This window comes from Chrysemys picta, chromosome 4 (assembly GCF_011386835.1).
Source record: "Chrysemys picta bellii isolate R12L10 chromosome 4, ASM1138683v2, whole genome shotgun sequence".
Classification (NCBI taxonomy): domain Eukaryota; kingdom Metazoa; phylum Chordata; order Testudines; family Emydidae; genus Chrysemys; species Chrysemys picta.
Window position 1 is genome coordinate 14,316,904 of NC_088794.1, and position 14,261 is coordinate 14,331,164.

Consider the following 14,261-nt stretch of genomic DNA (forward strand, 5'->3'; position numbering starts at 1 on the left):
CTGATATCTTACCTCTTCTGGATTTTAGATGGTTCACTCTTCCTGAGCACGTGCTGAGATGGTGGAGTGTTTGTGGGGAAGATGGATGCTTGACCCTACATGGAGATTGTTTGGTGCTCCCCCTTCTCTGGTTGCTTGCTGACTGCATCCTCTGCTAATTTTAGCTTTGGCTCTTAGTGTATGTCATCATAAAATCTTGTATCACTAATTGAATGCTCAGCTTTAAGTCCAGTTTCCATCAGAAAACTCCAGATGGAAAAGTTTCTAGTATCTTAGTCGTCACTTCAACTTCTTGTGTTTGTTATGCTCCAGAGAAAATCCTTCCATAGTGCCACTTGGTTTCCAAAAGCTTAAGATGCCTTTGGCACATGAATAAGGATGGTAGTCAAGATACCTGAGTTAGTTACCTGTGGTGGTTAGCTGCATAAAGAGCAAAGCAGGGCTGAGCCAAAAGGCGTTTTCTCTTTCTCAAGAATCAGTCTTTCCCACAGTTTATGATGAGCTTCGATCTTAAAGTATCATTCTTATTTGGATTTTCTTTAGTAAATTGTTCAGTTCAGGTTTTCCATGCAGGTTCTCTCCAGAAACAGCCTCCAGAAGAGGGCTCAGCACAGCAGAAATTAATGCTGTGGAAGCAATTCACAGAGCTGTGGAATTTAACCCTCATGTCCCAAAGGTAAGAACTGACTTTTTTTCTCCTTATGGGATCATTTTAGCTTACTATCTGAAATATAGTCACCGTTTGCAGTGGTCCTGGAGTCTCGCTACCCCTGTGAAACATGTGACTACTTCTCTGTGGTTGAAGTAGGCTGAGGATAGCTCATGTAGAACCTGAAACTACTTGGAAATCCTGGGTGAATCGTAGCATGGATAGAAATAATAGCATCCACCACTAATGACTGCTATAGTTAAGGTTGCAAATCAGCCTGAGCCTCATCACTCCTGAGAAGGTGGGGAACTCACTGGCTGCCTGCTCCTCCAGCGTTGTGCCCCAGGTAACGCCATAGGGAGGCAGGGCCCAATCCGTACTGATGGTCCCAGCAACCAACACCAAGGCGGTGCATCCAGGAGCAACAGGGAGGGGGAAGGGGCATTACTCCCCTCCCCACCCTCCACCCCCCCATCACAGCCCAGGAGGCTGTGGCCGCATTTGAAAAACGCTAGACTTCCTGATTTTTAGTCCAACTTCTGCTGCTAACTTATTATTTAGCACTTTCCAAACATTTAATTAAGTCTCTTAGCACATCAGTAGAGTAGGTAACAATATAATTGTCCCACTTCACAGATGGGGAAACAGGCACAAAGAGTGGAAATGACTTTTCTAAAGTTTTGTATTAGAACTAGGATTAGAAACCACATGTCCTGATTGCTGTGCCTGTGCATAATCTGCCACTATAACACTTCTCAAACAAGGCACCTAATTTCTGTCAGTTTCCTCATCTGTAAAATGGGCACAATACTGATACTTGTCTAATGGGTAGGACCTTTGCCAATATTCAACTTCTTGTTGGGGAAATTACAACCACTGAGGTTAAGGGTGTCCAGAAGCAGATCTAGATGGAAGCTGTTCAGTTTGACGATTTTATGATAACTGCATCTTTGATGGAATACCCCCATTTAACCCAAGTTGAGTTGGGACTGTAATTATTGTATGTTGGTGCAAACTGTTCTTGAATTAGAAATTTCTTTGGGCATAAATAGCAAAATTGCATGCTCTTAATAGTAGCTTCTCTGACAATTTCAAACAATGAACCTATTAGATCAAATTTCCTGTGTTTTAACTATAAGTAAAAGCTTTTTCTAAACATCTGAAATTCTGGAGTTTGCAAGTGCAGATAAAGACTGGACATGTAAAATATCAAATAATTAACAATAGGGAACAGATTCCTAAAAGAATGTCTGAGTCATTATTTTAGTCCCGATTACATTTCTGTACCAATCTCTCTCAGAAATTTCTCCCACTTGTAATTAAACAAGTGCATGGAACAATATTCCCAAATTCCCCTCCAAGGCAAACCGCACAATATATCTAGTTTAGCACAGAGTGCCTACTCCTGTTGCAGCAGTAATTGCATACTAGAAGAAATCCTTCTGCTGCTATAAAGCTTAAGGGCCCAGAAGCCATGACACAACTTCTGGGAGAAAATGGTGAATTAGCTACATTTTCATGCTGTCCTGGCTAGTAAATCCTCTGTGATCTAGTGATTACAGGACTAGAAGTCAGGGTGGTACTGAGGTCTTATGTGACCAAAGATAGTAATTTGCTGGGCAAGCTACTTCACCACCTTACACACCACTCGTTCTACCTGCAAACTCGGGGCAAAGGCAGAAGATTACTCTTCTGAACCTTTTGGCAACCGTCTGCTTACCAGAGGACTTTCCAGGCTTATTTTCCTAAACATCTCCTGTGACTAGAAACTTTTCTATGTAGTAAAGCTGTCTTTTTAACACTGTACTTGATAACATTGGCAAGAGTTAGCATTATCTTTAAAGAACATAGCAGCAAAATGGCTACGGATAGAATTGTTTATCAGGGAGTCTTTGCCATTTCCCTCTCTGGGTTTAAAGGGCCTGGCTATCCATAGCATGCATTTTGTTAAAGAGGGAAACTTAGTGTGGTGGATTAATCTCCCTTAGCTGCAAATTTGCTCTTAAATATTTCATTAGCACTAATTGCTTATACAGGGCCTTGATTCATCTGAATAGATAATAGTTTGAATAATTCTGTGCTTAACCGCTATACATAAACACAGGTAAGCTGCTACATCCTTGTGGTTACATAGGAAGATCTTTTTAAAATCAGCAGCATATTTAAAATATTTATGCCTAGATGAGAAATCACTTATTTGGTTATCACATGCAGACTGCGACAGCATTAGCTTCGTTACTGTGAGAATGTCTGTGAAGCTGAAAAACAAGGGTGTCAGAACACACTTTTCATTGAGCTGCAGCCATTAGCAGATCCGAATGAAATATAAAACTGAACAAATGGGCTAAATGTAACCATACCTGCAGCAGATGTCCTCACTGTTTCACCAGGATTGTCACAATATGCTGTGATAACTGCACCCCCATGAACTGTTAAAATTGGCTTACAGCACATGTCCTGTTCCCTGCCTGTCTAAGCCTCACTGTGCAGTCTTTCCTGCTAAGACAAGGCCTATATTTGCACGCTCCCCTTATCAGGGAAATTTTCTTGAGGACTGTGGTAATTCCAACCCATTATTGGTATTAGGCCATTTAATATTTATATCACAGCAGTACTTGGAGGCCCAGACAAGGTCTCTGTGCGAGGTGCTATACAAACCACAGTCATAGGTCCTGTCCCAAAAAGCTTACGGTCCATGCTAAAATTTTCTGTCCTCCTCAGGACAGTCTGCTTGTGTGCTACTGAAGACACTGTCAGGCAAGGGTAACGGCTAATTAAAATGTGTAGTCTTCAAAATCCCTGAGGCTGGACAGGCCTCTCCAAGGAGTAACTACTTATTTTGTTTTTCTAGATTATTGGCCTTTAAAACCCTGATAATTGTATGAGATCTGAAATCTCTAATTCAAAACAGTATGTGTTCATCTCTCCCCCCGCCTCCCAGTCTGTATATGAACAAAAATAAAACCAGTTCACTCTTGTGCTGCCATTCATGTCTGCTAATACCTGAAGTGGCCTGATATTAGGCTCCCCAAGCAGGCCATGTAACTAAAATCTAGAGCAGCACAGGACTTTTTTGCCTAGGGAAAATGTCAATTTGTTGAAAAGGAAACTTTTAATGGAAATATCAGTTTTGACAAAATCTTTGGGAAGAGGGAGCAAGAGACATCCCCTGCCAGAACTTCCCACAGCTTGATGGTTAGGGCACTCACCTGGGATATAGAAGACCCTGCTCCAAACCAGGCAGGGTAGGGGCTTGAACCCATATCCCCCACATACCAGGCAAGTGCCCTCACCACTGGGATACTGGCTATTTCAGGGTGGGGGGTCTCTCTCTCTCCCCCCTTTCCCCCCCCCATACATTTTTTTCATGAAAATTTTCAAATGATCTAGATTTTTGTTCCAATGCACAATGAAAACGTTGAAACCTCAGAATTTTTTGTGATAAGGAATTCTTGTTTTCCGGCTAACCTTACTGAACTCTCAGCAACCCCTTTACTAGCACTGTTGATACGTGCAAGTTGTAGTCTTGAAAGTGGAAAGGTGGCTTAGCACTAATTCTCCTCAACTAATCATGGAGTCCAAATGAATCTAGACATGAAGGTCTGAATTTATCTATCCACAGTGTTCTGTCTGCCTGTCCAGTTTAATAGAATGTGCATGGAGAAAGCTAATTGCTGAGAGAAATTGCTGCTTGTTCGCATGATTGATCAAGAGTGTAGCAAGTTCATTTCAGGCAGTCTCAGACAGATTTTTCTTCAGACTGTGCCTTTAGGGGAAGAAGATTATAACACATTATCATCACCTAAAAGTTCTTTTATTTTGTGTATCCTTCAGAACCCTTATGTTCTCTGAAAGAGTTATATTAAACTACTTAATCAGTCTTTATGTGAGATGCATTGACTAGTTTTGTAGACAATCAACTAAATTAGTATCATGTTTCAATAACTGTGTCTTCTCCTCTGATCATACGCCAATTCAGACTTTTATTACTTGTATTACCGTAGCACCTAAGGGCCCCAGTTGAGATTGGGAGCCTGTTGTTTGTAGAGTTTACAGTCTAAACAGACAAAGCAGACAAAAGACAGGAGGGAAAATGGGCACAGGGGGGTGAAGTGACTTGCCCAAGGTCACACAGAAGTCCAGTGCCAAAGCTGGGAATAGAACCCAGGTCTTCTGAGTCTCAGTTTGTGGTCCTATCTCCTGACCAAAAATGTACCTACATAAGGTAGACATTCATCTTTCTTTGCATTTAATGGAAGTGGTTGGTTTGGGGGAATAACATCATGCAAGGGAAGTGAACAACAGGTGTTTTCTTTTCCTTTCATTGCAGTGACACTTCTTTGAGATGGATCTTATTCTGAAAGGGTGGGGGGGGGTCATCTTAGCATATTATTTTGTTTCCCCTTTTAGAGGGGCGGCACTGAGTCAGAGCTATAAATCCAGATCCCTGTCCTATATTATAATAGGAATGAACTACAGGCACTGAGATGTAACCAGGAGAGGATTAGGAAAGGGGGTCTCAATATTGCAAACATAAGTTTGCTTTGAATTGGGTGAACGAGTAGCTTTTGGAAATAGACATTTTCTGCATTAGTACCTGGTTTGCTTTTTATTACCTAAAACTAAATGGTTAAACAGGGACTAGAGGAAGTGAAGTTCAAAAATTTGCAACTGCCTCTTTTATTTGGACAGCACCGTAAATGTGCCTGGCATAACACACACAAGGCAAAATACATGATCCCTGCCCTCTAGAGCTGACAAACATGTTGAGGCACTAATAATTACATCGAGGCTTCACCATTGCTGCTACATTTTCCTTCCCTTACTGTTTAAGCACTTAATTCAACTGCCAACTAGTCACTGCAGAGAGTATGAGGAGTCATGTCAAAGGTCAGATATTTGAGACCATTTTCCCACAGCAGCCCTGTGCGAGTGATCCTTTACCGTGTTAAAAAAAAAAAAATAGAAGGGATTAAAAAGGATTAGCAAGAATATTACCCTCCAGAGTGCAGGCCCAAGGCACTAAGAGAAGAACCCAGCCAGGCAGTAAATGTGCTTTATTTGGCCAGAGCACAACCTCTGCTACATTCCTTCAAGAATCTGAATGGGAAAAGTTAAGTCCCCAAACTGGATTAGTAAATAATCTCATAGTTTGTGGCATCTGCTGAAATAAATCGGTGAGTTGACTGCATTCTTATACTTTGGGAGGGAGTTAAAGGAATTACCAGCTACACTGATCAAAGATGAGGATTAACTTTGGCCATTATTGAGTGGGACACTATATACTACGAAAGGACAACTCATAAGCATATACTAGAAAATTGGAACATTCATTTTAAACTTGTAAAATTATTTAACATTTCTTAAAAACAAAGTTGAGAATTAAAACAAATTGGCTTATCTTCCTCCGTTGCATTTTAAAAAATAAAAATAAACTGAACATCCTGTAAGGTTTTAGAAAAATGTAAAATGTTTGTTTAGAAATTCTGCAATTTTCATAGTGCATATGCTCCGTTTTATGCTCGCCGCCTCCCGTTCTGAGCATCTAAAATTGGGAGTTCACTGCCTGGAAATAAGTGAGTGTGTTCTGCCTGTGTATCGGCGCACCATCACTTCTGCCTTCTCCCATCACCTTGTAACCGCAGCTATAGTTGTGCCAGCACAACATAGCTGTGAATTAAGGATGGGATTTTCAAAAAAGTGCTCAGCATTGGTTTAACAGCTCCCATTGAAGTCAGTGGAATCAGAGCTAGATCCGTGCTTGGTACTTCTGAAAATACTGTTCTAAACTTTACAATCAAGGATATACCTGATAGCCTGGCAGTTAGCATCAGTTTCTAATTTGCACCTGACACTTGGGAACTAACAGATCTTAAACCCTTTAGATTGAAAGTTTTCAGAGGCAAAGGTATCAAGGTGCAAATGAACCTAGACTTGCAGCAAGCACTTCAGTGTCATATCATTAGCATTGCTTTACATGGAGCTCTTAACAGAGTTAAAGGATGACTTCTGGGATACCGGTGTATGAAACACTTGCGCTTAATCAGTCCACTTTCCTTTGGCCTTCATGGAGCATGACCTGATGCAGCATAAAACCTGTGTATATGTGTGTGCGTTTCCCCAGATAAATTACCTTGTGTGTTATGATCCAGGAACTACACTTCAGACATAGAAGGGTTTTAAATCTCCTCACTGAAGTAAAATGCAGATCCATTTTGATAGCATATATATTTTTTAACATTCTGAGTGTAACATTCTGCTGAGTTTAGCAGCCCAAGCTCCCAATTTTTCTGTGTAAATAAGATCTGTCAAGAATTTATCAGGACTGGGCCCTAAATTGCAATACCTCCTTAATGCATTAAAGACCTCCATATGCTATGCTCTGGTCATTTTGAAAAAATCAGGGAAATCCTTTGGCAGTAACAAGGATTTGGGCATGGCCCCATAACTAAGCATGCTTTCTCTTTCCATTTTCTACTTCTAGTACTTACTAGAAATGAAAAGCTTAATTCTACCTCCAGAGCATATTCTGAAACGAGGGGACAGTGAGGCAGTAGCATATGCTTTCTTCCATCTTCAGCACTGGAAGCGGATAGAAGGGGCCCTTAACCTGCTGCATTGTACATGGGAGGGCAGTAAGTATCTTTTTTTTTCCAGTGCAGCTAGCTATTTATTCTCTCTACCTTTTTATTCAAATCATTCATAATAGGCCTACTTTAACCAGTGTCTGAACTTCCTTAAGGCAGCCTTGTTCAGTTCAGTTTCAAAGGGAACTCAGTGCTGTTGTTTGGCTTTTTGCTGGAGATGCTTAATTGATGCCACATTACAGGAAGGCAAAGGGATTTACCCAGGGGGATGTAGACAACTACTATCAATAGATACAACTATTTGTATTCATCAGCAGGGCTCCAACGATAGCGGTTCACTGCCATATACAGAACTAACACTTTTTGTGGCCTCCACCAACTTGTTTCCTCCCCCCACAAAAGCTCCCCAGTGTGTCTGTGTCACTGGGCAATGGGAGTCAGTGCCACCAAGCAGCCAGGGTATAAAAAGCCGCACTGAGGCTGCAGACACCCTTACCTAGAGAGGGACCTAGGGCTGAGAACAGCCAGCCTGAACTGGGATGGGGTTGGGGGGGAGTAGGTCCTGAACAGTCACCTAGGAAGAGGTCTGTGTTTGCTTAGCAGCTAGCCAGCAACAGCTCCCGTGCTTCTGCTGGCTGAATCAAGAAGCCAGGAGTGACCCTGGCAGGTCAGGATGAAGAGCAGCAGCAACCCCAACAAGAGCAGAGCAGAAGAGACCAATCCACCCCAGATCAAGACCCAGTGGGATTTGTTAATTGTTTGCTTTTCTTTCACTGTTTGATTAAAACGTGTTTATCTTATCTGTTAAGTCTCTGTATGGAGCTAGACTGTACCGGAGACTGAAGCATCCTCTTTCTTCTCCCCAGAACTGGGGTACAGCACAAGCAGCAGCAGTGCAACTTGGCACACACATACACACCTGCCATCATGCCCTAACATGCAGTTGGCCACCTTGTTGGCATTGTCAGCAGGGAGAAATGGAATGTTCCTTGGAGACTGAGCTTCCTTCTCACTCCTGGAGGGGCTTGCTCCACGATGGAAACATCTTGGTAGGGGGGTACAAGGGGCATGCGCTGCTGCTTATACTGGAACAGATCTGTAGAATAATAGGGCTCGTCCGTCTCTAATGTTGCTGTCAATCTTCTCTCTCATCTGTATTTGTACAGCACCCAGCACAAGGGGGCCCCCAGTCCTAATAGTAGAATTTATACGGTGGTAGGACCCCATCCAGACTGGGGCCTTTGAGTGCCAGCGTGGTATGAATTCTTACTAGAGATACGACACCTTTCTCCAAATTCACTTCTAAAAGAAAATACAAAATACAAGATGCAGCTATTTTCAGTCTATTTCTAAATTTGCTTTCTTCGTGACTGAGAGGTTCTTTGTGGTGGAATTTAGGGGGTTTGCTTTGCACATAGGTCTAGCATAAGTCTGACTGACTGTCTTGTCCTCAGCATTTAGAATGATCCCGTATCCGTTAGAGAAGGGCCATCTTTTCTATCCCTATCCTAGTTGCACAGAGACAGCAGACAGAGAGCTATTGCCAAGTAAGTGGTTATTTTGTTTCTAATTAATAACTAGAATAAAATATATGTAATAAAATTCCAGTGTGTACTGTACTGTATTGCTGTGTATTTACTCTCTTGTGTCCTTAGCTCATGAACTGCTTGTGACATGGATTCTGCTGTTTGTCTGGTGTATTTGGCCAGATGGAATGCACTGTGCAAATGCAACAGCAGTATAGGTTGTAACTTTGCATCCCAAAGGATCCCAAGGCAGTTCACAAATGCATGTGTGTGTGTGTGGGGGGGGGGGGTATAGAAATATATAATATTACATACTTTCCCACTGAAATGCAGCCACCGTTTGGATGAAATAAACTGTGTAACTGAATAGCGGCACTGCCCAACAGTTTAGTGGGGAGAGTGAGAAACGCCATACCAATTGCAACAACAGGGGGAATTTAAGCCGATGGACTATAATAACATCTTGGCATCCGTACCAAATTCCAGTTTAGTGTACACCTAGACTGAGTGCCATGGGATCTTTAATGACCACTGGCTATCAGAAATTAAGTTTTCAATCTCACTTGGATGGAGTCCCCACCAACGGCAAGGCGCACCTCTCTGCTGACGCCTTAAATCAGGACCAAATGCTAGCAGAGGGTGCCACCAAGGGTTTACTGAGTTGCCAGTGAGTGTTACCCTATGTCATGAGGATTTTGTAATAACATCATGTCTGGCGGAAAGAGGCTTCCATAACTGGTGCTTCCACATTCTGTTTCTCAACTTGGAGGGCAAGAAAACTTGGCTAGTCCTCTGTGATCACTTCTTCTTCTTTTTTTTTTTTTTTTTTTTTTTTAAGTAATGGGTTCCCTGACTGTTGTAGTGGAGCTGCAAGTAGCAGGTAGATAGATAATCATTCCAGACTCTTGCATTAGAGTACCCAGCAGAACCTTTATATTTATCATCCTTGGATAACCTGTAGTTTGAGAGAACACTTTATTGTTCCATAATTTGATTTGATTGATTGTACATTCCATGGAATATTTATGATCATACATTGCTGTACATTAGCAATGAGACCTAAGATTTGACACTGAAGAATGAGTCTTCTCCTCTACTTCGTTATCCAGGTATTAGCCCACATATATGCTGTCTGTAAAGCAACCTGAAAATAAACCACTAGGACCCTCACTCACTCTGTCGCTCATTCACTTAGATGATAATGGGGCTCTTGTTTCATCTTACCTGCTGGTGGGATTCTAAAGGTGGGCTTCAACAACTCTGGAAATCTCAGCTTCTTCATGGAATTGCAGGGGCTACTGCTAAAGTGACAGAGGGATACAGCTGCAGAAGAGCAAACTTACACATGTGTGTTTCTGTTACAAAAAGTGAAAAGTTAAATTTAAAATGTGTAATTGAAGTCTGCCCCCAGACTGCTTTAAATTATTCATTTCTCACTTATGCAGGATATTGCACAAGGAATTCTTTGGTTAGTGACTAACCCTAAGCTGTAGGCTTTCCAGCATAATTAAACACCAGCACATGCATGTATTTCAACACAATCATTCACGCATTCCTGCTACGTTTTAAATATAAGGCTATTCATAAAATAAAGCCATCTTAACATTTTTTATTGTGCAGCTTTCTCAAGAAGCCTTGGAATTTAAAAAAAAATCAATTCTTTTAATATATTTGAAAATAGAAAGTAAACCAAATTGAGGTTTAAATTGATAAACTTCAAATAGAAAGCTAATTGTTCTAATTGGTAAGGATGCACAAAGAGAGAGCTCTGACCATGCAGAAATCTATTTAGCTCCTTTTACATACTTTGGGCCTGATCCTGCATTCCTTGTGTAGTGGCAGTTCTGGGAGCATAAGGAATTCTTGTATATTTTTATTTGTTGCTCTCCCCAATTTTTCCTGGCTTTCCTACTCTTGTGTTCAGGTTGCTTGCTAGTTTTCTACTATTTGTTCCTCTCTCTAGTTCCTGTTTAAAAAGCACCCCCCTCCAACCCATATATGTCCTTAATATATGGTTTCACACCATTCTGTGAGCTGACCATGTCCCAGTTCAGTTTTTATGAGGGTGGCTGATGGAAGATGGAGTTGTCAAGCTTCATCATGGGCAGGCCACTGCTTTGTTTGCCCAGTAGAAGAACAGTATGGGTATCCTACTTGTCTGCTGAGTAGCAGGGATGACTAGATGTCAAGGAGGTGAAATGAGAGAGAATCTTGAGGGGAGCACCCTTAAGCATGTTTGATTAGGACTTATTTTCTTTTCCTTTGGCATCTGGCCTCACAGAAAACCTTAGCGTTCCACATCATTGTACTTCAGAATCTCAGCTTTCATTCAACAATTTTTTTTCTAGCCTTCATGGGTTACAAAGGAAAGGTTGCATCGCAGATCGGGTCACATTTGCAGTTATCACTTCCTGAATTTGAAGGCAACCTGAAACTTGGTGACATCTTGATTTAACTCTGTCATCTTTAAATTTCCTTCTACAGCCTACTGAAAGCTGAAAATGCGCACAACCCAAAAGTGAATAAAAATAAAAAACACTGGCTATTGCACCGACTATACCTATTTTCCATATTTAATTAAATCAAAAGTTACTTTTTGCTGGGTCTGCTCCAGAATTAAGTCTAGTTTACTGAAGAATATACAGGACTTTTCATACTTAATTGCATGTACAGACCCTGCCTGTTCCTTTTATTTAAAAACATTGCAAAATTGTTGGATAAAAAATCTAGAATTGTCACAGTCCCTAGATGGTGACCACTTTCAATGTCTTGAGCTGTCGAAGCTCCATATTCCACTCCCAAGAGCTGTCTAGGGAAATTATTTTGATTTCTTTGCCCTAAAGTGTAACTAATGGTTGTGTACAAAATTTGTAGCCCAGTCTTGATGCTGCTTTCTTTGAGATCTGCTTTGTCAATTGCTGTGAAATTTACTGTAGTCTGCCAGCTTGCAGTCTTTGGGAAGTTTTAACAGAATCTGACCATGTATATTATCTGATTGCTTTCAGAGTTATTTTACTTTTTAGACATGGGAATTCTTAAGATAGAAAAACATTACATTAAAAAGTAGGAAAAAATAGGATGCTTGCTTTTTAAAACATTGGCATACACTAAAATAACAATTTAGCATTTGTAACTGTTACAAATTCCTTGATTATTTAAATTGGGCCAAGTGTTTTCATTGGAACCTTTGTCTTGATGACATCTTGTGAATTTTATATTACTTTCTTCTCTTCTGTTGCAACAGTTGATTCCAAAAATTAACCCTGCAATGTTCTTTAAAATAAAGGAGAGAAAAAAGTGGTGGGGGAAGGATAGCTTTAGTGACACCAAAAATAACTAAAGAGCAAAAACACGTAGTATATAAGAAAATATATCAGGACTAAGCCACTTAAATCTGCTTTGAGCAAATGTCAGGGATTTAGTCTTGTGTTGCACTTAAGCTTCGGGTCCATGTATATGTCCTTTGGAACTATAAATCTGAATGTAAAACACTGGCTGCTCTGCAATAATAGTTCTCTTTGACATATTTGCATAATGTAAACTGGTGTGTAATTATGACCTTTTGTAAAACAATCAGTGAATATTAAAATGTCAAATAACTTTTCAATATTTCCCTTTCAGCGTTTCACGATGTCTCCGTTTACCCACAGAAGGAGCTTCCTTTCTTCATCCACTTCACAGCAGGGTTGTGTTCCTTTTCGGCAATGCTTGCCGTTCTCACACACCAATTCCCTGAACTCATGGTCATTTTTGCTAAAGCTGTAAGTATTGTCTCCAGTCCAGGACTTGCTTAGAGTGTTTGTGAGATATTCAGAAGCTGAGGGCCCTGTCTGTGCAGATGTTTTGAGATGCAGTTAAAATGCATTGTCATGTGCTTCTGAAGTTCCTTGTCATGTAACTATTAAACTTGATTCTTCACTTGGACTCAGAGTTCCTCATTTTGTAAAGAGAAATATTTTTATATTATAAAGCTGGTTTCTGCATATCAATCTTAGTAGATAATCCGTCCTGATTACCAATTTAGGAACACCCCAGCCCTCTCTTTCTCCCTTGGCTGGAAAGGCTGTGGAAGAGAATTTGGTTTGCGGATTAGACCTATGTGTCACAGACATAGCTTCTGATTTTTAGTTTAAATTGAATTATTGGAAGCAAAAGCTTCTGAATTTCGAGTTAAGGGCTTTTCAGTAACTAATAGGTTAAAACCAAAGCCATGGGAACATTTAGATTGTAAGCTCTGTGAGGCAAGGACTCTTTTTATAGCTACATCTTGTACCATGCTGAGGGCATTGTCTGTGCTTAACAAATACAATTTTGCACACACCCTCTCAAGCTGTTTAACCTCCTCCTCCTACCCCATTGCTGCTTGATGCTACTGCTTTTCATTCTGCAAAATGCTGGATAGTGACCATCCAAAGATGCTTCAGTAGTGACATTAAGGGCTGAAAAACATGTGCAAAACACTTTCATTGCAGATAAAGTTGGAAAGCAAATAAGTGAATCCCCAGAACAGGGCTTTAGTAAGTGCGGGACCCGATTCGACTACCCGGCGGCGGTCCGGGTCTTCGGCACTTTGGCGGCGGGTCCTTCACTCGCTCCGGGACTTCGGCGGCACTGAAGGACCCGCCACCAAAATGCCGCCGAAGACCCGAAGCGAGTGAAGGACCCGCCGCCGAACCGCCACCGGGTGAGTAAAAATTAAAAAGGTGCCTAAGTTAGGTGCTCTTCTTTAGGGTGCGGGGCCCTCTTAGGCGTGGGGCCCAATTCGGGGGAATCGGCCTAAAGCCGGCCCTGCACCAGAAAACCTGCTAATAAAATAGCCCCTTTTTCACATGCATCTCACTTCTCTCTTGTGCCTCTTCCCTCTTCTTTGCCTTTAAAGATCTGGGAAGCGAAACTGCACATGAAAGGTGTTAATTATGTTACTTAGTGTGCTTCTGGAAAGTGCTCAGATACTATGGTGATGAGCATGGTATCAAACCTATCTAGAATAGAGGGAGAGTGGTCTAGTTAGTGTGACCAGACAGCAAGTGTGAAAACTCGGGACAGGGGGTGGGAGGTAATAGGAGCCTAGATAAGCAAAAGCCCCAAATATCAGGACGGTCCCTATAAAATCGGGACATCTGGTCACCCTAAGTCTAGTGGACAGGGCAGTGGCCTGGGATTCAGGAGACCTGGCTTCTGTTCCAGCTCTTCTACTGATCATCTGGGTGACTGTGGGCAAGTCCCTTTATCTCACTACACCTCTGTTTTCCCTGCTGCTGTTTTTGTCAGTTTAGACTGGAAGGTCTTCAGGGTGGGGCTGTGTCTTACTGTGTGTTTGTACCATGCTCAGTGTGGAGGCGCCCCAGTTTCAGTTGGGACCTGTAGGCACTACTCTTTTATAAACAAGCAGGCAGTAGTAAAGTCGCTCGGTAGTTAATGGAGCTGGTCTCCCTGGAGCGCCTCTTCATCAATTGCATTGTGTTAAGCCACTGCTACTGTGAGCCTGGGAGGCAGAGT

The 14,261-nt window shown here is 41.6% G+C and overlaps 1 protein-coding gene across 6 annotated transcripts in view; it reads left to right on the top strand.

The window, feature by feature from the left end:
• The window catches only part of ST7L (suppression of tumorigenicity 7 like), a 59,639-nt gene that overhangs the window by 18,233 nt on the left and 27,145 nt on the right, over window positions 1–14,261 (top strand). For 4 of the 6 annotated variants that reach the window (XM_065591443.1, XM_065591444.1, XM_065591445.1 and 1 more), the window contains exons 11-14: window positions 574–676; window positions 7,134–7,284; window positions 8,691–8,783; window positions 12,384–12,523. In XM_065591443.1, the coding sequence (XP_065447515.1) occupies window positions 574–676; window positions 7,134–7,284; window positions 8,691–8,783; window positions 12,384–12,523 (487 nt within the window). Of the gene's footprint in view, window positions 1–573; window positions 677–7,133; window positions 7,285–8,690; window positions 8,784–12,383; window positions 12,687–14,261 lie in introns of those variants that run through there. The other 2 variants (XM_065591449.1, XM_065591448.1) reach the window with 2 other exon arrangements.